General features: G+C 38.8%; 1 protein-coding gene across 1 annotated transcript in view; it reads right to left on the bottom strand.

Annotated features, from left to right (window-relative positions):
* Positions 1-3633: 3633 nt before the first annotated feature.
* Positions 3634-25435, bottom strand: part of clasp1a (cytoplasmic linker associated protein 1a) — a 100637-nt gene continuing 78835 nt past the window's right edge. The window contains exons 41-45 of the mRNA XM_088414221.1: positions 22325-22515; positions 14798-14926; positions 10760-10966; positions 8741-8857; positions 3634-8195 (exon numbers count right to left, since the gene is read on the bottom strand). Of these exons, the coding sequence (XP_088270347.1) occupies positions 8109-8195; positions 8741-8857; positions 10760-10966; positions 14798-14926; positions 22325-22515 (731 nt within the window). The 3' untranslated portion in view covers positions 3634-8108. The remainder of the gene's footprint in view (positions 8196-8740; positions 8858-10759; positions 10967-14797; positions 14927-22324; positions 22516-25435) is intronic.

The raw sequence follows: 25435 nt of genomic DNA, 5'->3' as shown, positions 1-25435 counted from the left end.
TAACGGTAAACATTTGTCTCATAATATGTCTTTTAAAATTGCCAAACTTCTCTTATCAGTCACCGGATTTCTTTTCCATAATCAAAGGCTTGCGCTCCTACGAAGTAAGCAGCTTTACCCTCCTTACGTGCCTGCTCCACTCTTGGCCAAAGTTGGTTGCGTCTTTCGCGATCCTCTGGAGTGAGGCCTTCTTGTCATCAGGAACTCCGAACGCTTTGCCGCCTTCCAAACAATATCCCGAAAGTGTCTCATGGGGAACTGTACGATAATGGGTCTTGGTTGAGATGATGCGTTAGCGATTCATCTTGGGCCAAGCCTATGAACGGTATCAATCACGTCTCGCAATTTTTCTTATTCTTCAGGGACAATGTGTTTGCATATTTCGATGACCTTGTTCCGCACTTCTTCGTTCCGCACTTCTTCTCCATCTTCTTCAACTAGGCCATAGACACAGATTCCATCTTCTTTTATATCTTGCCAATTCCATCACCTTGTTTTCCATTTCTTGGGTGTTCTTTTCTATTTTGTTGACCCGCTCTTCAGTTTTTGTCACCAACACTTTCATGTCTTTCATCTCCTCCGTGACGTGTGTTATGGTGTTCACCAAATCAGCCATTTTTTGGCTAATACTAGCCCCTTGTTCTTCAATAGCTGCTTTTAGCAGCCTCTGTTTGCTCGTCCTGAGTTGCTCTCTTTTTTTGTGGCTGCTTCACCGGTGACAAGTTAAGACTTTGGGAAGAACGCTTCCCGGTGCCTAAATCACTTTGCATGACTAATCATAAAAGATTATACTTTCTATCTTTTTTTCGACAACCGAGTAAGTTCACGCTTTCTTGCTACGCCCCCATCTTGGTCCCCACTTCCAGTAGTCTAATTGCATTTATTTTCTGTCTAACTGTCTCCATACAATGCGTCACAACAATGCTGGTCTACTATTGGTCAGGGTCTTCTCACAGAGATGCTGGTATTGGTCTCTGCCTAACTCATTTCAAAATGGCGGAATGGTAAAGCTTTGTTCTATCGTGAGTGGTTACAAAACTGTAGTTATAGTGCATTTTACTGCTTAATTCAAACTTGAACAGGTTAGCCATCGGTCTCAAGATTGCTAGTGATGTTAAAGAGAGAAGAGAGAAGCTTCTTTTCTATATATATCATCTTACTTCGCTCTTTAACATCACTAGCAATTTTGGGACTAATGGCTAACTAATTCAAGTTTTAATTAAGCGCTTTTACCATTCCACCATTTTGAAACAAGTGATGCTGACCAATACCAGACCAGCATCTTAGTGTTTCCGGGACACCGACCAATAGAAGATCAGTATCTTAGGGAGTCAACAAGCCGACCAATAGCAGACCAGCATTGTAGTGAAGCGTAGCAGCGAAGGCAGTTTGACGCCAACAGAAAATAAGAGCAATTACCAAAAATGCCTCAAGAGGGAGGCAAAACAACAAACACAACTAACAGTGGTGGGCCATCAGGGCTAGCAAGGTCTTCTCTGCTGACCTAATATAAGCTATAAATACAAATACATATAAATTATAATAAACTATATTATAATAACTATAATAAAGGTTAATTTAAATTTAAATGTATTTTTACAATATATATATATATATATATATATATATATATATATATATATATATATATATACAGTCAGCCCCCTGCTTACGAGCATCCTGATTTGCGAACATTCCGCCTTACGAGCGTGGATCAGGGAGAATTTTGTCCTCCGCTTACGAGCAAACCTCTCGTCTTGCGAGCATTCCGTCAAACCAGCCATTGAGTATGTAGAAATGTTCTCGCCTAACTGCGTCAATATATTCAGCAGTTGCGTCATCTACAATCATTAATAAATACTTATGGCGGTAACGTGAACGCTATTGGTCTTACAATCTCACACTGACTGTCTCACTCACGGTGTCTAAATATATTACCATTTAAGTGTAGCGTTTGTACAGCTAAAGGGAAAAACAGCTGACATGAAATTAAATGTGCCGATTGCAGGACAAAGAATTGTCATTGGTTTAAATGTGTGTTTTTTTTTTAATTAATTGTCAATACATTCCAACCGTTTAAAAAAAAGTGCGAATAATTATCAGTCAGTCAAGGAGACGCCAATATGCTATTGGTCGATTAAGGTCACCCGGTCTCACTCACGGAGATGCTATTGGCCGGCGTCACACGTCAATCACAGAAATGCCGATATGCTATTGGCCGAACGCCTTTATCTAGCTTGATGGGACAGGATGGAAGGAAGTAGACAAAATGAGTGAAAAACGGAATGTTTTGAAGACTTTGCAAACTTTATCTGTTAGACATAGCTTCTAAAATTACTAGCAGCGGTAAAGGAAGAAATAAGAGGATGATGTTTTAGTATCTCCGTGATTTGCACCATGACTGAAAGAGTTACTGTAACACTGTAAGACCAATAGCTTATATGCGTTGCCGTATTAACTCAAGAGGTTAATCTCTGCACCCTATTACGGGTGATGTTACAGCGCCATATAATGGTTGCTTGACAAGATTGCATGTCAGGTTAGTCGGCGATCTCCCGATATGCATTGGGACAGCGTCATTGTTGCAATTTTGTGAGTTGTAACCAAAGGTGAACTGACGCTCGAACAAGCCATAAGTGTGCTGCCTAGTAAATGCAACACACACAACCACCTCTCCGCTTCCACCGTGCTCAACTCACGTCGGGAAAAACAGTTGACATGAAATTAAGTGTGCCGATTGCAGGACAAAAAATCGTCACAGATTTAAATGTGTTTTAATCAATAAGATGTCAATACATTCCAACCGTTTAAAAAAAAAGTGCAAATAATTATCAGTCAGTCAAGGAGACGCCAATATGCTATTGGTCGATTAAGGTCACCCGGTCTCACTCACGGAGATGCTATTGGCCGGTGTCACACGTCAATCACAGAAGTGCCGATATGCTATTGGCCGAACGCCTTTATCTAGCTTGATGGCACAGCTGGTTGGGATGGAAGGAAGTAGAGAAAACCCTGACTGAAAAAGTTACTTTGACACTGTAAGACCAATAGCATATCTGATTTACCGTATTGACTTAGAGCATTCATCTCTGCTCATCTCTGCTTATCTCAGCACAAGTCACGTCTTTCCAAAGGTAAAAGTCATTTATCCTTTGTATTTGTTATTTAATGCAACTGTACAGTAGATTATGTCACTTAATATTAATTTATGTATACAGCGTGATGATTTTACCTAAGGCTTCTGCGCGCGTTGCACGCACTCACGAATTAACATGGGTTTGGATTGCCCGCTATACGAGCAATTCGAGATACGAGCGTAGCCGCTGAACGGATTAAGTTTGTAACCCGGGGGCCCACTGTATATATATATATACACACTTAGTGTATACACACACTAAGTATTAAATCGATACTTAAGTTAATGCAGTCACAATTCTCCATTGCTTGGTGGCAAAGTAAAGCCACTAAAGTCACATTGACTGCAAAGGAAGTAGTAAGTACACAGTAAAACTGCAGACAGACATGTAAATCCGATGACTTGATTCCAGGCAGCAAAAGGATTGACCGATGTGTGTCGTAATGTCTGTCCTGTCATGGCTACAAGTTGACCAATACAAAATCAACAACTATAGCTTTCCCAGATCATCATGTCTGTTTATTACCTACCAACAATTTCTATTCTTGAAAGTCTAACAAGTGTGGGGGTTTTCCAAAAACATACATCTGTACACTTTGATCAAATAAAATTAAATATTATGCAAAATAAATATGAGGACACAAATATTTGTGGCAAAATAACAAAACCTTTTTTTTTTTTTTTTTTTGCATTTGGAATACTGCCTCACTCATGCGCATTGTGATAATTGACTGTGCCTAACCTAGAGTACAAATTTGACAACATACAGGCTTGACAGTTGCTGACACTCTCTAAATATCCCAAACAAATGTTAAACATTGGCCTATTATGAGACAGAGACGTCACTTTCAGTACCTCAGAACTTAACGTGGTATTCTAAGACAAAATGCGCATTGAAGAGAAACGCAAATTATATACATTCATTGAGTTGAGTCAGAAGAATAGGCCTGTTTTTGCGTGTGATTCTCAGCAAAATCCCTCATCACATCAAGTTGAGAGGCTTTGTGCAGCAAATCCCAAGTCAGTAATACTTGTTATAAAAAGACATAGATTATTTATACAGTATATATCCATAATCAGATTCAACATAAAAAAGGGTTGATTTTGCAAACTTTTAAAGCTTTTTCATACCTATTGATACCTTACAAAATTTTATGCTAAAATGAAAGTCTGCAAATCTTTTTGTACGGCCAAAGACTAAAAGATTTGGTGCCTTAACTTGAAGTAGTGAATGTTGCAAGTGCACTTAAACATCCAAAACCCTGCACCCCTCACAGTGCACAGAAACAACATGCTGCAATTAAATGCAGGCTAACGTGCAACATATGGACACAGGCAACTTGCATTTTGCAAAAATACTGCAAAGCAGTAGCCTAAAAGTGTTTCTGGAGATCATAAAGGGTGTCAGGACAGCAGAGTACTGTTTGTATCTTTACAAGGGTCAGTTTTTCCCCAACAGATTCACAGCTTTCATTAACCAATAATTTACCGTTGTGTACACGAATGTATCGCTACAGTCACCGTCGAGAAACGCCACTGTGCATGCCATGAACATGGCTTCAGTGTCAGGTTGTTGGTCGCTCCCAACACCACGCAAAAAAAACCCAAACTATATATATATATATATATATATATATATATATATATATATATGTTGCCTACAAATCTTCAAACTTAAGCACTGAATTGACTTCGGCACTTAAATGACTTTGGCCCCCCAAAATAACAAACAAAACAAAAACAAAAAAACTATATATATATATATCCTTGCCTGTGAATGACTGAGCATGTTTGTGGAGGCTCCTTTTATACCCAATCTTAGCACCCACCTGTTTCCTATTAGCCTGATCACATATAGGATGTTCCAAATAGGTGTTTGATAAGCTTTTCTCATCTTTCTCAGTATTTTTTGCCACCTTTCCCAACTTCTACTAGACGAGTTGCAGCCATGAAATTCTAAGTTAATTATTATTTGGCAAAAAACAATTAAGTTTATCAGTTTTAACATTAAATATGTTTTCTTTGTAGTATATCCAATTGAATATGGGTTGAGAAGGATTTTCAAATTGTTGCATTTTATTTTTATTTACATTTCACACAATTTCCCAACTTTAACCAAATCTGTTTTGTGTGTGTTACACACACACACGCGTGCGCACATATATACAGTGAACCCTGGTTTATCTAGGTTTATCGCAGTAGATACGTTTCCGGAGCTGGCCGCGACAGCTAAAAATCCGCAAAGTAGGGCCCCCACTTTTCACATAAAAAAAAAAAAGAAGGAAAAAAAAAAGATTTTTTTTTAATGTGAAAAGTCTTCATGCTCTACATATTATTTAAGACAAATATTACTGCAGTACACATGTACTTAAATCTTAAATTATTAAACCTTATACAGTGTACAGTAGTGAAACTTGTTGGGGGAAGAGAGAGAGGGAGGGGGAGGGAGAGGGAGAGAGAGAGAGAGAGAGAAAGAGAGAGAGAGAACAATTGTGTAGGCTGCGCACCTCATCCACAAAGCAGCTCAGATCAAAGAGCGGTCAGACTACCAATACAATGTAAACAAGCCCCCCCCCCCCAACGTCTTAGCTGTTCCGTAACATGCCCGCTCCAACCAGAGCACACAAGCACACCTGCTTACACACGCACAGCTGCAATCCACTCTCATGCACATCAACCCAGTGGCAATGAGGAATTTAAAACAGAACTGTTCCCCTTTTCCTTTGAAGTCCCGCGCAGCTACGGTCATGTGTGCATCAACGCTGTATTAAAGTCTAATCTGTACATGATTAATGATTATTACAATGGAGAGTTTACTCTTGAAATACCACTTCATTATAAAAGAAATCTAGGTAAGTCATTTCCAACGGTCTGGCGAAGATTTGCTCCTCTCTCCCCGGACAATTTGTACGTGTGCCTGCGTGTGTGCCTTTTGCTGTGAGTGCGCTGATGACTGACACGAATGTGCCTTTGAGGCAGGAGCTGAGGCGGGAGTAGATCAAAACTCCACAGGCACGCGCACCTTATAGCTCATGAAGCGCACCCCGGCGCTATTGTTGTCAACACATAGGCGGAGGAGGCAGAGGTTAGAGGAGCAAAGACGACTTTCACCAGACCATTGGAAACCTCTTCCCTAGACTTCTTTTATAATAAAATTGTATTGCAAGTGTAAACTCTCCATTGTAACCATCTTTGATCATATACAGATGAGACTTTAATTCAACATCCGGGCCGATACTAATGTGACCACAGCTGTGCGAGACAGCTGCGCGAGACTTCAAAAGAAAGGGCTTCTTCTGTCGGCAGTCAGCAATCCAGATTGCTAAAGCAGCTTCCATACAGACGATCGTTTAAATTACGAGCTGTAAAAATTGGCTTTGCCAAATTGCCAAAGGTGATGGCAGCCATTGTCTAACGTTCACCTCGTCCTCAATGTAGCGAACGGTGGATTCGTTCACTCCCAAATGGCGGGCCACGGCTGCCTAAATTTTCCCTTCGAAAAGTATCAACTTCTCAGCAATTGTCATCATTTTTTGAAGGCGTTTAGGCTCAGTACAAGCACTCGTGGGAGCAGCATGCTTGGGAGCTATTGCAAAAGTCCAATATGTTATGAAAAAAAAATCCTTGAAGTCGTCAATCTGCGTAATGGAAAAAAAAAACCTGTGACGTGGTGAACCCGTGTAATGGAAAAAAAATCCACAATGTGGTGAATACGCTATAGTGGAACCGCGAAGTAGAGAGGGTTCACTGTATATATATATATATATATATATATATATATATATATATATATATATATATATATATATATAGATATATATATATATATATTTTTTTAAAGCATTTACAGTGGGCCCCCGGTTTATGAACTCCCTGTTTTACGAATTTTTCATCTTGCAAACGTGGACTGCGGCGTTTTTTGTTCCCCTCTTACACACAAACCTTTCGTCTTACGAACAATCCAACATGCCGGTCAGTATGTCCGCACTATTTTTTTCGCTATGCTGCATCAACAAAAATAACTATTCTCGCATGTCACAGAAACGCAGATATGCTATTGGTCTTATAAGGTCACAGTCACGGTCTCAGTCACGGACATGCCGATATGCTATTGGTCGATTAAGGTCACAGTCACGGTCTCAGTCACGGAGATGCCGATATGCTCTTGATCGATTAAGGTCACAGTCACGGTCTCAGTCACGGAGATGCCGATATGCTATTGGTCGATTAAGGTCACGGTCACGGTCTTAGTCACGGAGATGCGGATATGCTATTGGCTGGCGTCACGTCAATCAAAGAAATGCCGATATGCTATTGGCCGAACGCCTTCATCTGGCTTGATGGCACAGCTGGTCGGTGTGTTGTGAAGACTTTGCAAACTTTATCTGTTGGATATGGCTTCTAAAATTGTAAGTGGCGGTAAAGGAAGAAGTAAGAGGATGATATCAATAGAAACGAAGCAGGATTTAATAAAAAAATACAATATGTTATTTAATTTAACTGTACACTAGATTATGTTACTAATTTTTAATATGTGTATAAAGTCGTGATCTTTTTACCTAAGGTTTTTGCACGCGTTGCACGCATCCACTAATTAACATAGGTTTGGATTGCCCGTCATACGAACAATTCGAGTTACGAGCATAGCCGCTGAACGGATTAAGTTCGTAACACGGGGGCCCACTGTAATGTATTTATGTATTTTATTTGACCCAAAACTGAATTGATCTGGTTGGTACAGTAAATGAACTTATTATATAGCCAAATGTGATAGGTAAAGAGGAAACAGACAACTGTGCACAATAAGATGATGACTGACACAGGATAACCAAATATTGAAAAGTGACCTTTCCTCAGCCAAAGATTTAAGAACAAAAAATGAGACAGGCGAAGAAAACCACAGTAAAATGATGTGATTTCAAGAAGAAGTGATGTTTGAAGAGTGCCTGGTTTCCAGCAAATGATCCCTCTATTAACTGTGGCAGGAGACATCTGAGGAACTGCTGCTATTACTGTTTGTTGTCTGGGCCCGCTTGATATACAGATTGAGTAATTTCATCTGCAAACAAACACAGACACAAAACATTTAGAACGAACTCAATGAGTTGCATTCACATAGATTTGAGTTTTTATGGTGAAAAGTGATTTGGTTTTATTGCCCCCCCTCCCGTATTCCTGTTTAACATACACAATTACTCTCTATTATAGTCAACAAAATGCTATGTTAGGCTTGCCCAAAAATGAGGCAAATGAGCCATGAGTGTGTATGTATTTTAATCATCAATTAAGAGTTGTTAACTTATTATAAAGTCCTTGAACCGGAGTAGTAAGCATTCGCTTATGCTGTCATGATACAATATTGACTTACTGTAGATATCATACCCAAATAAAGTGACTCTATAGGGGTACTGAAACTGTACCGTGGCAGAACTTAAGACATCATTATAAAGCAGTAACATCATAGCTGACTGCTAAAGGATTTCAAATTTGTTTAATTTGCATTAGTTTTAACAATTAGTGCAACAATACAAATTCAAAGACTTTTGATTAAATAAAAGCCACATTTTGTCACTTGAGGTGTGTTTTTGAGTTGTGGTGGGGTACCTTGCTGCCGGTGAGCTGCGCCAGGTGGGGTTTGAGCTCCTCGCCAATTACAGAATATATAGCCACCAGACAGAACACGCTGGCTTTGCGAACGCTGCTTTCTGTGTTGTCATAGCCCTGCAACAAAACATCGGTTATTATCGAGCACAAGGTGAATTGCGGCTGACGGCAGTGATCAGACAGAAGCACAAGAGTAAATCCTTAACACACGCAAGGGTATTGCAATATGATAGATGGCGGATAAATGGGTCAGGTGCCATTTTTTTTCTCAATGCTTTTTGCGGGCCAGATCAGGCCCGCTGATCATATGTTTGACACCCCTATGCAAATGAATATGTGCCAGTATAGTTCCATGCTGAGGAATATAGTTCTAAAAGGGCTCTTGAGGGGGTACACCCATGAGCATATTTGCTGACGTATATTCCTTGTGTTACGCTTTTGTCCCCCTCTTAGGCCATCTCCTTTCATCTTTACGAAACATCCAACATGCTAATCACTGTGCCTGCGCGACCGTCATGTTGGTTGTGTCCGCACTCATACATTTTTTCGCTTTGCTGCATCAACAAAAACAACTTCACTCTGATGGCAAGGAAATGTCGATATGCTATTGGTCAGTCAAGGCAGTCACAGAGATGTCGATATGCTATTGGCCGAACTCCCTCACCATGCCTGATGGCGGGAGCTCGCCCAGTTCAGATCCTTGCCCGTGTGTTGTGAAGACTTGGCAAACTTTTATCCGGTAGACATGGCTCCTAAAATTGCAAGCGGCGGTAAAAGGAGAAGTAAGAGGATGATGACGATAGAAACGAAGCAGGAGATTAAAAAAAAAAAAAAAAAAAAACACGAAGACGCGCACATTTAACCTTGCTAGTGAGAACGGCTTCATCAAGGTTCTCTATCTGCCACCGAACTCCACACCTCTCATCCAGCCTATGGACCAGCAAGTGATCGCCAACTTCAAGAAACTTTACACGAAGCATCTTTTCAGAAGATGCTTTGAAGTGACCTAGAGTACTCAACTTACCCGCCGAGAATTCTGGAAGCGGCATTTCGACATTGTTCAATGCCTGAGATTGATCGACAAAGCTTGGAGTGAGATTTCCGGGCGCATCTTGAACGCCTCATTGAAAAAACTGTGGTCACAAATAAAAAGTACTTGTTTAAAAAAAGTTGTCGTTTAAATAAAAAAAGTCATAGTTTAAAAAAGTTCTCGTTTAAAAAATAAGTTCTCGTTTAAGAAAAAACAAAACATTTTCTGCTGATGTCATCCATCTCTGCTCCCCTCCGCCTCCAGCCACCACCAGCTCAAGTCAAGTCGCCCCAAGGCTAAATAAATGTCATTTTTCCTTTGTATATTTATGTTATTTAACTATACAGTAGATTATGTTACTAATTTTTAATATGTGTATAAAGTCGTGATGGTTTTACCTAGGGTTTTGACACGCGTTGCTCGCATTCACTAATTAACATAGGTTTCGATCGCCTGCCATATGGTGAATTCGAGTTACGACCCAAACCGCGGATAGGATTAATTTCGTAACACAGGGGCCCCCTGTATATAAATAAAAAAATTGTGAAGTTTTCTTGTAGGTACATATTGGAAAAAAGGGGTTTTGCTTTCATTGTGAACATGACTTTGTTCAACACAAAAGGGCCAGCTCTAAGTACGCAATCATACCTGAATGCAGTTTTCCAAATAGTAGTAAACTACTTCTTCTTCTTCTCTGGGCTTTTCCTTCAGAGGTCGCCACAAGCAAATCAACTGCCTCCATCTAAGCCTGTCTCCTGCATCTTCTTCTCTCACTGCAACTACTTTTATGTCCTCTCACTAAGTCTATAAAGCTCCTCCAGTCACCTTTTCTGGTCTTTGTTCTCTCTCATTTTACTCATTCATCAAATAATTAAATTCCTAATGATCATCATATACACAAACAGCAAAGTAGCGTCTATTGGTACCATTAAGTATGGGAAGTTAGAGGGAATCAGAATTGTGAACGGTAAGCATCCGTAGTCTCCAACCTGCAAGAGACCTGGGATGATGTCCACCAGCAGCTGTATTAACGAATCCTTAGGGATGCGTTCGATGACTTTGGTCTCCATCTTGATTGCAGCCAGGTTGATTGGGTAATCTGCTGTCTGTACAATTGGGCACAGGACCTTGACACACTGTTCGGGATGAATGGATCCAGCTAATGTTGATGCAGCTTCCTCAGCCGCACGCACCACCTGAGAATCACATGAAAAAAAATATCGTTTTTGTCCTTATGTAAAGCATAAACATGGCCTTTGGGTTATTTGAAGGAAAACCTGCTCCTTCCTTTGCCACGCATGGTAGCTACTTGCCTCGATGTCCTCACGTTTAACATATTTTCATTTGAATAAATCCAATTGTGCCCAACCAGTGGGTGAAGTGACTCAGTGTTTGCTGCGCATTACATGAGCGGATACACATGTTGAATGCTGTATGTATATGTATTTGGGTTGGCCGATACATCAATATCATATTGATGTGAGGATATGAACTTTCAAGATAATGAGATTAAAATTATAATGGATAAGGTGTTTGTCCGATTCAGGCCGATTCAGCGTTTAACCTTTCATCTTGACCCTGCCTATGACCTCAGGGTGTCATTTACCCACAATGCATCTGTTTTGCATAAGTAATAGCCCCCTAAAACTCACGAACAATCAGATTCATTATGTTTCCTCTTGTGATATCTCCATTTGCGTCCGACCTATCCTTATCGTTCCAACTTTAGGTGTTTCCCATTATGGGTTAGATTGCCAAGAACACCCTCGTACCAACAATTTCAAGTTTTTCCCATTTTTTACCCATAATTCCTCAGTTAATTGTTCTTGCCAAAATATTGTAACCTTCTGTCTTTGCCATTCTTCATCCGATTCCCACCGTTCCAACTTTAATGGATTCCACTCATCCCCGCCAATTCATTGGTGTATTCATTTACCTCTTACCAGGAATCTAAATTTTCCCACAATTCCACACACTGTACCTTTAATGAACCAATTCATTTTCAATGAGGTTGTTCATTGTGTGGGCGTTTGGCCTTCGTGGACTACTGTTTAGGGAGACAAAGTACTCCATTTCCCATGGGGTCGTCAAGCGGCCATCTTGGACACGCCCACATACACTGAGACTCCATTTCCCATCATTCCTCAGGGGCAGCCATCTTGGATATCTGATCAGATATCTCATTCAGTTTTTCCCTTCTATCTTTGCCAGTCTTCATCCGATACCGACCGTTCCAATTTTAATCGATTCCCCCAATGCCCGCTATTCCATTTTTACCCACAAATCAAAAATTACCGAAAATTCCACGTTTTCAGTTTTTCCCTTATATCTTTGCAATTCTTCGTCCGATTTCGACCGTTCCAACTTTAATCGATTCCCCTAATGCCCACCATTCCATTCGTGTATCCATTTTCCTCTTCCCGGAATTCAAAATTTTCCCACAATTTCACATACTGTACCTTTAATGAACCAATTCATTTTTCAATGAGGTCATTCATTGTGTGGGCATTTAGCCTTCGTGGACTACTGTTTAGGTCGACAAAGTACTCCATTTCCCATGGGGTCATCAAGCGGCCATCTTGGACACTTGGCTACATACACTGAGACTCCATTTCCCATCAACCCTCAGGGGTGGCCATCTTGGATATCTGACCAGACAGCTCATGAGGGTTCAGCTCAACTTCCACCCAGGATGGCAGCCATCTTGGTTAACTCAGAACAATAAAATCAACACTCTCCAAATGTTGAACATCCAAACTATTAAATATAATTCCCCAAAATTCAGAATTTGAACTTTAAGTGTACTTTTTTCTTACTTTTTGAAATTTTGTGATATTTTACAAAATTCAAATAATTGTTGTTTTTTCACTTTAATGACTACAGGTGTTTGTCCGATTCAGCATTAAACCGTTCATTTTGACCTTGCCTATGACCTCCGGGTGTCATTTACCCATAATGCATCTTTTTTGCATAAGTAATAGCCCCCGAAAACTCGCGAAAAATCAGATTTTTAATGTTTCCTCTTGTGATATCTCCATTTGCGTCAGACCAATACTTATCGTTCCAACTTAAGGTGTTTCCCATTATGGATTAGATTGCCAAGAACTCCCTCGCACCAAAAACGTTTTTCCCATTTTTTTACCCATAATTCCTCAGTTACTAGTTCTTGCCAAAACGTTGTAACCTTCTGTCTTCGCCATTCCTCATCCGAGTCCCACCGTTCCAACTTTAATTGATTCCATTCATACCCACCAATTCATTAGTGTATTCATTTACCTCTTACCAGGAATCAAAATTTACCCACAATTCAACACACTGTACCTTTAATGTACCAATTCATTTTCAATGAGGTCATTCATTGTGTGGGCCTTTGGCCTTCGTGGACTACTGTTTAGGTAGACAAAGTACTCCGTTTCCCATGGGGTCGTCAAGCGGCCATCTTGGACACTTGGCTACATACACTGAGACTCCATTTCCCATCAACCCTCAGGGGCGGCCATCTTGGATATCTGATCAGACATCTCATGAGGGTTCAGCTCAACTTCTACCCAGGATGGTGGCCATCTTGGTTAACTCAGAACAATAAAAACAAGACTCTCCTAATGTTGAACATCCAAACTTTTAAATATAATCCCCCAAAATTCAGAATTTGAACTTTAAGTGTACTTTTTATTCCTTTTTGAAATTTTGTGATATTTTAAAAAATTTTAAAAAAGTGTTGTTTTTTTCACTTAATGACTACAGGTGTTTGTCCGATTCAGGCCGATTCAGCGTTTAACCTTTCATCTTGACCCTGCCTATGACCTCAGAGTGTCATTTACCCACAATGCATCTGTTTTGCATAAGTAATAGCCCCCTAAAACTTACGAAAAATCATATTTTTTATGTTTCCTCTTGTGATATCTCCATTTGCGTCCGACCTATACTTATCGTTCCAACTTTAGGTGTTTCCCATTATGGGTTAGATTGCCAAGAACACCCTCGCACCAACAATTTCAAGTTTTTCCCATTTTTATACCCATAATTCCTCATTTCATTGTTCTCACCGAAGCTTTGAAACCTCTCTGTGCCAATCTTCATCCGATTCCGACCGTTCCAACTCTAATTGATTCCATTCATCCCCACCAATTATTTGGTGTATTCATTTACCTCCTACCAGAATTCAAAATTTTCCCACAACTTCACATACTGTACCTTTAATAAACCAATTCATTTTCAATGAGGTCATTCATTGTGTGGGCGTTTGGCCTTCGTGGACTACTGTTTAGGTAGACAAAGTACTCCATTTCCCATGGGGTCTTCAGGTGGCCATCTTGGACACTTGACTACATACATTGAGACTCCATCTCCCATCAATACTCAGGGGCGGCCATTTTGGATATCTGATCAGACATCTCATTCAGTTTTTCCCTTCTATTTTTGCCAGTCTTCATCCGATTCATCCGACCGTTCCAATTTTAATCGATTCCCCCGATGCCCGCTACTCCATTTTTACCCACAAAAAGAATTACCCACAATTCCACTTTTTCAGTTTTTCCCTTCTATCTTTGCCATTCTTCATCCGATTCTGACCGTTCCAACTTTAATCAATTCCCCCGATGCCCGCCAGTCCATTTTTACCCACAATTCAAAAATTACCCATAATTCCACTTTTTCAGTTTTTCCCTTCTATCTTTGCCATTCTTCATTCGATTGCGACCGTTCCAAGTTTCATCGATTCTTCCAATTCCCGCCATTCCATGGTGGTTTACATTCTCCTCTTCCCAGAACTCAAAATTTAACCACAATTCCACTACTTCAGTTTTTCCCTTCTATCTTTGCCATTCTTCAATGATTGTAACCGTTACAACTTTAATCGATTCCCCCAATTCCCACCATTCCACATCATTCAACACCTTTACCTTCAGAGGTTACACCTTCACACGCAATTTCTTCAGAAATTGCAAATATTCTAGTTTTTAAAGAAATGTATGGAAAAAAAGGCTAGAGCAACTACTTATTTATACAATTTATATGGAGCAACGAACCTCTTTGTGAGAATCTTTGTGGGCCTCCAAGGTCTTCATGATGGTTAGCTCTGCATAGTTCTTGAAGCGAGCTGGTTGATTCTTCAGTATTTCTTTTAGCACACGCAGGGCCAAGGCACGGATTGTATGCTAGCAGGACAAGGAAAAAGAAATTCACAGGCACTATTCATAAAAAGAACTGACTTCTTCACCTCCTATTTCAATAGGGAATGTGCAAATTTTAACCCTAATATTATCTATCCTATTTTCATTCAATTGCACCACCGGATTGAACTATCGCAAGATCGTTTGTTAAATGACATTGAGACGCCGTGCGCACGTCTTTTTAAACATGGCCGCGCCTGGCATTCCCTCGTGAGTTGGGTGCTGGACGGACCATAGCAGACGCAGGTACGCACTTAGCCGATTTTAATCCGCGATGATCGTTTCAACCATCCATAGTAACTGTTGTGCTGCCACCATTGCAGATGCTTTCCACCTTTCCCACAAGCAATTGCGTACACCACAAGCTGTCGCAAAAGAGGGACTGGTGAGTCAACATGCTGTCACTATTGGAGAGGGGTCTGATTGCAGGATGTAGAATGGGGGCGTGTAGTTCCAAAAATGGCACCAAAAGAACTACACACCCCCTGGGGATGGGGTTTTGCCTTTATAGGAAAAAGGGGGCGTGTAATTATTTTTTCTAGGGAGGCCTTAATCCTGATGTACCGTATAGATATATTTTTAAAAAAAAATGGCGGATCAGGAGCACATTGTAAGTTAAAATTGTTTGTATTTAAGGAATGTTGCACAATTTTAAATTGGATATTAATAAATATGGGTCGTTTAGCAATACAATTCAGTGAATGTTACGAGATTGTTTTTCTTAGCAAGGTGTAACTATAAGTATGGGAATGTAGAGCTATATATTACAATAGGTGTGGTCGCAGTCACTTTTTGCGTAGCTACTCATTCACGTTATGATAATGTGACAATGGTAAATGAATAACACGATTTTAAACGGTGGATTAAAATGTTCAACTGCATTTTATTGTTGTTAAGGTGATGTAGTTTGAATTGTGCAAATTTTCAGTGAAGCAGGGAGGACAGCTAATTTTAAAGTTAAACTCTTTCATATAACTTTGACAGACAGAAGTCATTCTGCAAAAGGAAAACAAGAAACCACTCAGTGTAGGATTGATTTGAATTGAATTAGCAAAAGTCCAACATCAAATTCTCAATTTCTATCCTTTGTTCAAGATAAATTGAAGTGTGAAAATAATACATCTTAGTCTGTTTACTGTTAAGCATGACAATGAATTTGGAAAATAAAAATGACAGTTTATGAATTTGGAGAGCCAGCAATAGAGCTGGAAAATCATCCACAATGTAAGTATGACATATCACCCAATAAATATGTTTTTTTAACTATTCAAAACAATGAAAATGAATATTCAACGGATTAAAGTTTAATGACAATCAAATAACCATCTAGAGTGATCCCAGGCACATTCTTGTGACAATATAGTTATATCCAAGTAACTAATAGAAAGAAACTTATGCATCTAGCATACTATGCAATGGACATACACTCATCCATTTTCTGTACCACTTATCCTCACTTGGGTCTCTGGGAAGCTGGCGCCTATCTCAGCAGACTCTGATCAGTCGCACTAGCCTCCTATTTCTGCTTTTATCCGGAACATTTTGATTCAATTTGCAACTAATGATACACCCCCTGAGCCAAAACACACATATCATTGCATTTTTGACTAAATTCAGTTGTGTGTAAAAATAACATGTTCCTCATTTTGTTTGTTCTCAGGTTCCATCAACCATATATAAAGAAGGGCAGACACGAGTAATCATTATCCAAGGTTCAACATATTATTGCGGCATCTGTGCCAAAAGCAGCGAGTATTCATATGTTGTCTTACATATGCAAACTCATAACAAATCAATTATTCATCAGAGATATGTCTGAGTTTTAAATCCAGTATTACTCAAGTAGAGCTTTTGACTGGAACAATATCATATTGTTATGGTAACCAATTAATACCAACATGAAAATGAATGTTTTGTTGGTTTAAAGGGGATGTTCAACACATGTTTTTTACATCTTGCTTTTATTATTTTTTTTTTGTGTTTGTGAAATTTCTCTGCAGAATTCAGAGAAACATACAGGATCCCATTTGGCCTCATCACCTGCAGACACTGCAATGTAATTTTTAAAGACACAAACGGCTACTGGGGACAGGGAAAGAGAGAGCTCCTTGGATTCATATCAGACTTCAGTCCAAGAAGATGCTGCAGCGATTGCCTTTTTTTGAAACTTGAATAAATTTGCTTTTGACTCATGTTTTTGTTTTTTTGGAGTGGGTATCTGAATTTGAAAACAAAATGTGTGCACAGGCCATAGCAGATAACAGGTATAAGTAAAAGGTGTTTATAAGCGAACCATTGTAAAATGGCAATTAAATACTTCTAGTAAAAATAACTTTTTATATAGTTATCTTTTACAGGGTTCAAAACATAACATAATAGAAAATTTATTAATATAATGAAAGCCCATTTAAAAGGAGGGGCATCATCAATAATATCACAGTTTATATGTTTATCACAAAAACCAAAATCAAGTCCTAGCCTTGTTCTCTATGACATCATACCAAATACTAGTTCTAGTTCATATATCAGCACCTTTTACTGAGACACACATTTGCTTGTGTTAGTTCTTGCACTTTTTTGAAATCGCTTGCCCCTTCAAACTATAATAGCCTTTTCTTATGCGAAAAGCTTCTGGATACTGTAGCAAAGTTGGCCATTAAATGTTATATACATCATTTGTGCCATTCTGAATTCAACTAAGTCATCATAAGTAAGTAAGTAAAATCATATATTGTTCAAGACTCACTCCAGAGCAGCAAACATTTTTGAAACACTGCAACTGTCATTAATATATAATGTAATCCTGTGTGGTATGTTCAGCTTAACCGATTTTTTTTTTGTTATTACAGTTAATTGCACATACTGATTTCTATCATCCAGGTAACTTGCTAATCCATTTATATACCAGTCCTTTTATTTTTTTTCATTCGTACTGTATGATCTACAGTCACAAATGTTTTCTTTAAATCTATGAAAATCAAAATTGGGAATTATTTTTTATGCATATTAGTCGCAATTTCCTAAAATCTCCAATACTGCCATAGTAGTGGACTCGTTCGTCTTGGAACCATGTAGATTTTCACTTATATGATACTTCTTAAAAGTGAACTTATCAAAGAAATTATTAAGTGTGTGTATGTGAATATAATTTTTCTAGATTGTTTTTGCCAATTGTGGTAATATTTATTTTGGTCTCCACTTTTACATTTTAGAATTACTTTTGCCATCGTCAATTTGGATGGGGAAAAAAAAAAACTGTTGTAAACAGTGGTGTAGTGGGGATTTTTTACATACAGAACATCAATCATAGGCTACAATAGGCTTTTTCTCTGTCATTTTAGTGCAGGGCTAAAACCGAAATTAAAATTGAACGTGGCGTCGGGAGAAGTGGGTGGACGGCATAACCCCGCGTACCACGCCCACTACACCACTGGTTGTAAAGGACGTATCACAAATGTATGGAAAAGGTTGTACTGTACTACATTTTCCATAATATTTTTTTTAAATGTCGGATGAATATTACAACAGTCTGTCGACCATTTATTTTTTTTTAATAGTTCTATTGAACATATTGAAGTCGTGATTTTTTTTTTAATTATATAAATACACAACAGAAACGTTAGATGCATTATTTCGCTCTATAATACAGTAACACATTATGTATGTACCTGTCGGGACAAACGTTTTCCAATAATATTTTTATTACTAATAATATTTTACTACTATGTCATATCAATATTACAACAGTCAGATGACCTTTTATTATTTTCTTTCCAACATTTAATAGTTATATTTCACTGCATTCACTATGTGTAGTTCTTTTAGTGCCATTTTTGGAACTACACGCCCCCATCCTACATCCTGCAATCAGACCCAATAGGGCACTATTGTGTTAATGCTAAAGGTAATAGCTTCATCGACCGGTAAGGTGATGCGGACCTCAGTTTACCCATTCTCATATATTGTCTGTCCTATGTATCCGATGCGTGAATATTTAACATGGAGTGCTCCTATGCATTGACAAACTTTGTGACCACTGCTATTGAAAACCTGATGATTTTATTTCGAATGTACATGATGATGATGATAATGATTGATCAAAGTGATATTATGAAACACTATTTTACATAGTGATTTAAGTGTAATATTAGATTATTATGTTACATATTGCTGGTGCTGTTTTACACAGGCCAGGGTATAATCCTGTTGCTAAACCCAAGAGCTAACGATTGCATTCACCTGCCAGTGTGGTAGGAAGGCAGCACCGAATGACACACACGCCTATGCCGGTGTTATAGTTCAACTGGCTCCCGATTCCAGATGTGGGTCGATTGGTGACATATTTTCTGTTTCCTTACTGCAGATTCGTCACAAGCTACATGGAAATTGATAAACTGTCTAACTGGCCTGTTCATCAATAAACACGTGTAAAAAAGCCATTCCTTTTCAGCTTCTAATTATCTGCAGGAAAATGTAAACAGTAAAAATCTAAAACGAATAAAAATAAATGTTCCGAGCGCCTAAGAGCATGGGGAGGTGTAAAGTACGAATTTAAATTGACGTGAATGCAAGAGATCGCGACCCTGTTAAGTTGCTTCCCCGGAGCCAGTTAAAATGGGCGTAGTCAAACTCAGCACGAGATTAACTTGTGTCCCCACCGAGACACCTGGTCAGCTCTATAAGTATTATGTATGCGCAAGCAAAACTGTGGCAGCGAGTGGCTTAGCGGGTAACTTCAATGGAAGTACTACGTTTATTTATTCATCCGTGCAGGTTCAAATCTCATTCGGAGCATTTATTTGTATTCGTTTTAGATTTTTACTATTTTTACTCTGCCGCAGAGGTCCACCCCTCAGTCTAGTCTGCAGTTAGTGGGCAGCCATTGAAAGCGTCCTGCTCTGAGATTTCCTACCATGCACTGTGTTGGTTTTGTTATTTGAAGAAGGTGATATTAATGCACAATCCTTTTCGTTCACCAGTAAAAAAAAAAAATCATACAGTGCGCCCCCGGTTTACGAACTCCCTTGTTTTACAAATTTTTCATCTTACAAACATGAACCGCGGCTTTTTTTGTCCCCCTCTTACGCACAAACCTTTCATTTTCGAACAATTCAACATGCCGGTCAGAGTGTCCGCACTATTTTTTTTTTTGCTTTGCTGTGTCAACAAAATTAACTATTCTCGCATCACACGGAATTGCCGATATGCTATTGGTCTTATAAAGTCACAGTCACGGTCTCAGTCACGGAGATGCCGATATGCTATTGGTCGATTACGGTCACAGTCCCGGTCTCAGTCACGAAAATACAGTTTTGATATTGGCCGGCGTCACGTCAATCACAGAAATGCCGATATGCTATTGGCCGAACGCCTTCATCTAGCTTGATGGCACAGCTGGTTGGTGTGTTGTGAAGACTTTGCAAACTTTATCTGTTAGACATGGCTTCTAAAATAGTGGCGGTAAGAGGATGATGACAAAGGATGAAGTAAGAGGATGATGACAATAGAAACGAAGCAGGAGATAATAAAAAATACGGAGGCGCACGCATAGTTAACCTTGCTCGTGAGTATGGCCGTAACCGCTCGGCAATCTTCTAAGGGCAAGAATTTCCTTGCCAGGGGACGGACCTCGGTTAAAAAACAAAATGGAGAGGCTTCTTCTATTATGGATTAAAGAGAAGGAAATCGCTGGTGATATGTTCTAGTTTGTGAAAAGTTCTAGTTTAAGAAAATAAATAAATAAATTCTGCTGTTCGTCTCTGCTCCCCCTACCGCCTCCACCCAGCTCAAGTCACGTGGCCCCAAAGGTAAATGTCATTTTTCCTTTGTATATTTATGTTATTTAACTGTACAGTAGATTATGTTACTAATTTTTAATATGTGTATAAAGTTGTGATGTTTTTACCTAAAGTTTTTGCACGCGTTGCACGCATTCATTAATTAACATAGGTTTGGATTGCCCGTCATACGAGCAATTCGAGTTACAAGCATAGCCGCTGAACGGATTAAGTTCGTAACACGGGGGCCCACTGTATTTTATTTTTTACTACAGAAGGGTTCGGTGCATGAGCATATGAAATGGTGGGGTTTGGTGCCTCCAACAAGGTTAAGAACCACTGCTCTAGACTCACTGGATGAGTGAGTCTATCAAATACCGACTTTGTTCATATTGTATAGATTCCATTGTATTGTTTTGTTTTCACTGTACTTAATAATAACACATCTCTGAACTATATGCAGTTCTCTGTCATCATTGAGCACCTCACTTTGCTCCTAGCCGAATCAAGATCTTCCGCACTAGCCCAGTCATTATTCAGAATACCAAAATCATTATTCCTTTTGCAGCATAACAAGTGCTACACAATGTTTTTTGTTTGTTTGTTTTGTTTTGTTTTTGTTTTTTAACAGCCTCAATGAAAAGGCTTGTGATAGGCCTTTTTTACGGCGATGGTACTGCACACAATCGCCTGCGGGTGGGTCAACTCAGGCCAACAATATATAAGAATTGGCAGAAAAATTAACAAACTGGGTTTTGTTTCTGAAATTACCATAAGGCCTCGACCTCTTGGCTACTGGGCTAAAATGTTTTTCTCAGGTAGGGCTCCACGATTATGTCCAAAATAATAATCAGGAATATTTTGGTCATTGAAATTACGATTATTTGTCATGTTTGGTCAAACATGTCTATTGCACTTTTTTTTTTTTTTTAACAAGCGGTATATAAACGAGGCTTGAATGGAATAAAGGCTCAAATAAAATAAATAATAATGAAAACAAATTCACACAAGACAACACAAAACCTTGGCACATTGGGAAACACAGTGAACTTACTTGCTGAGTGCGAACCAAAGAAAAATAATGAACTCTATTTAGAACCAAGCACATACTACAACAGGCTTGTAACAACACTCACAACAGACTTTTTTAAAAAAAAATAAATAAATAAATAAAAAATACAGTACAAAAGTAGTAGAATCACTCAAAGTGAGTATGGAATTAGCAGTCAAAATGTCATTTTTGGTAATTTCAAACAATTTATTCCAATTTTTGCCAATCGAATTTTCCAAAATGGGTCTCAATTGACAGCTATAGCAAGGTATATATTAAGAATCAGGTGAGATACTCCATGCCATTTCACTTTGGTTCTGACGGGAGACTCCTGAAAGTACCAGAATCACCCAAAGGGAAGTCTTAATCTTGCGTTTGCCCCCTGGTGGTAAGATGACTGAAAGTGCTTGATTTGAAAAGTACGTAAGTACAGTACGTAGCCGACTTTTTAAATGTTAAAATCGCAGAGGATCAGCATCCTTAAATTGTGGCAGCCAATATCAAGATCGCGATTAAAATTCGATTATTGTGCAGCCCTAACATCAGTTTACTTACATCTTTATCGCCTAGTGTCTCCAGCAAGAGGAGAAGGATCGTTTTGAAATGTTCATCCCACACAGCGAGGCTGTCTTCTCGTGTGATCTTCAGAAGCTCCACAAGGGCACCTTTACGTTCCTCAGAGCACTCATTGTGATTGGACAACTCCTTCAGCAGGTCAGCAACCAAGTCAGAGTTGTCCTGACCAACTGCTCAACGAAAGAAAAAAAACAGAAAAATAAGATTTTACTTGAGAATTGTACCTTAAAATATATATTATAAAACATATCATCTCTCTCTCTCTCTCTCTCTCTCTCTCTCTCTCTCTCTATCTATATATATATATATATATATATATATATATATATATATATATATATATATATATATATATATATATACACACACACACATATATTCATATACAGTCGGCCCCCGGTTTACGAACACACTCTTTTACGAACATTTCGACTTACGAGCGTGGACCGCGGAGTTTTTTGTCCCCCACTTACGCACAGACCATTCGCCTTATGAGCAATCTGACATGCCGGCCATTGGATTTGTTCATATATTTTCACTTTGCCACGTCATCAAATTCAGTGGTTAAAATTTGTCACGAGAACGTAAAACGATATTGCTCTTACAATGTCACAGTCACTGTCTCAGTCACTGTGTCAGTCACGGAGTCAGTCACGGAGATGCTATTGGCCGGCGTCACGTCAATCACAGAAATGCCGATATGCTATTGGCCGAACGCCTTTATCTAGCTTGATGGCACAGCTGGTCGGGACGGAAGGAAGGAGAGAAAATGAGGGAAAAACGGAAGGAAGGAATGTTGTGAAGACTTTGCAAACTTTATCTGTTAGACATGGCTTCTAAAATTGCAAGTGGCGGTAAAGGAAGAAGTAAGAGGATGATGACAATAGAAACCAAGCAGGAGATAATAAAAAAAAAATACGAAGGAGGCGCACGCATAGTTAACCTTGCTCGTAAGTATGGACGTAACCACTCGGCAATCTTCTAAGGGCAAGACTTTCCTTGCCGGGGGACGGACCTCGCTCGACAACAAAATGGAGAGGCTTCTTCTATTATGGATTAAAGAGAAGGAAATTGCCGGTGATATGTTTTAGTTTGAGAAAAGTTCTTGTTTAAGAAAATAAATCAATAAATTCTGCGGGTTGGTCTCTGCTTACCTCCGTCTCCACTCGGCTCAAGTCACGTCGCCCCAGAGGAAAATATCATTTATCTTTTGTGTATCCATATTTATTTAATTAACTGCAAAGTAGATTATGGTATTAATTTTAAATGTGTGTGTATATTCATGATGGTTATAACTATGCTTTCACCACGCTTTGCTGGTCAATGTGTACGTACAATTGAACTCGTTTTGCTACATCAACGAAATCATCTGCTCACGCACAACACGGTATCGTTGTTATGCTATTGCTCTTACAATGTCACAGTCACTGTTTCAGTCACGGTGTCAGTCACGGAGATGCCGATATGCTATTGGTCAGACGCCTTCATCTAGCTTGATGGCACAGCTGGTCGGGACGGAAGGAAGGAGAGAAAATCAGTCAAAAACGGAAGGAAGGAATGTGAAGACTTTGCAAACTTTATCTGTTAGACATGGCTTCTAAAATTGCTAGTGGCGGTAAAGGAAGAAGTAAGAGGATGATGACAATAGAAACAAAGCAGGAGATAATAAAAAAAAATACGAAGGAGGCACACGCATAGTTAACCTTGCTAGTGAGTATGGCCGTAACCGCTCGACGATCGGTACAATTCTCAATAACAAGGAAGCTATGAAAGCAAGCAAGTCTTCTAAGGGCAAGACTTTCCTTGCCAGGGGACGGACCTCGGTCAACAACAAAATGGAGAGGCTTCTTCTATTATGGATTAAAGAGAAGGAAATCGCCGGTGATATGTTCTTGTTTAAGAAAAGTTCTCGTTTAAGAAAAAAAAAAAATTATGCGGGTTGGTCTCTGCTATATATATATATATATATATATATATATATATATATATATATATACACATATATATATATATATATACACATATATATACACATATATAGATATATATATATATATATATATATATATATATATATATATATATATATATATATATGTATGCAATTTGTGTATGTAATCCCTCGCTGTATCGCGGTTCATCTTTCACGGGTTCGCTGCTTCATGGATTTTTTACAGTGTGGATATTTATTTTTTTTACAGAGCATTGTGCTCAGAATCCTGAATGGCTGAGGGTCTTTACTGTGTTCTCGAAATAAAATATTGACGCTGTACTGTATTGGTTTTTCACTTGTCAATTTATTACAAAAGGCCAGAGGATCCAAAACCTTGCGAACGTGCTAGTAAGCACATTGCTTGACATCTTGGTCTCTGGGAGCCGCTCACGTGACTCGTAGGCGTGCCGAGAGTAAACGCACACACTAGACACACAGACAGAAACGGAGAAATGCGCAGCTTTGGAAAATTGTATTTCTTTCATAATAAATTTAAATTTCAAGTCTATTGTTATGATATAAGAAGCTTCACTTTAATTCGATGTCTGGGCATATCTGTTTATAAAAATCTTCTTGCTCAGAAAAAGAAAGAGCTTAACCAATCCTCATAACAATGTGTGGGTTTAGGAAGAAATAGGTGAGTGACAATGTTTCCAACTTTGTATTACTATATTAAAATGATTGTTTTAAACAAATTAGTTGGCTTTAAAACAGGCTTTGATTTTTTTGGTTTTATTCTATATTTTAGTATTGCATTGTAAAATAAAAAAAATAAAGCTGGCTACTTCACGGATTTCACTTTGCGCGTGTTATTTTTGGAACGTAACCCCCGCGATAAACGAGAGATTACTGTATACATGTACTGTGTGTATATATATATATATATATATATATATATATATATATATATATATATATATATATATATATATATATATATATATTATCTGCGCCTTATAGTCCAGAGTGGCTTATCCGTGCCAAAAATCTTTTTTTTTTTTTTTTTTGCTCGTATTTTGCTGCTGCGGCTCATATACCAGTGCGCTTTATATTCCGGAAAATACGGTATCTTGCGTCACCCTAAAAACATAAAGGTA

The sequence above is a fragment of the Hippichthys cyanospilos genome, chromosome 5, assembly GCF_059441005.1.
Source record: "Hippichthys cyanospilos isolate Australia breed blue-spotted pipefish chromosome 5, RoL_Hcya_1.0, whole genome shotgun sequence".
NCBI classification, from domain to species: domain Eukaryota; kingdom Metazoa; phylum Chordata; class Actinopteri; order Syngnathiformes; family Syngnathidae; genus Hippichthys; species Hippichthys cyanospilos.
The sequence above is the reverse complement of the archived record's forward strand: the minus strand, read 5'-3'. Positions and strand labels throughout refer to the sequence as shown.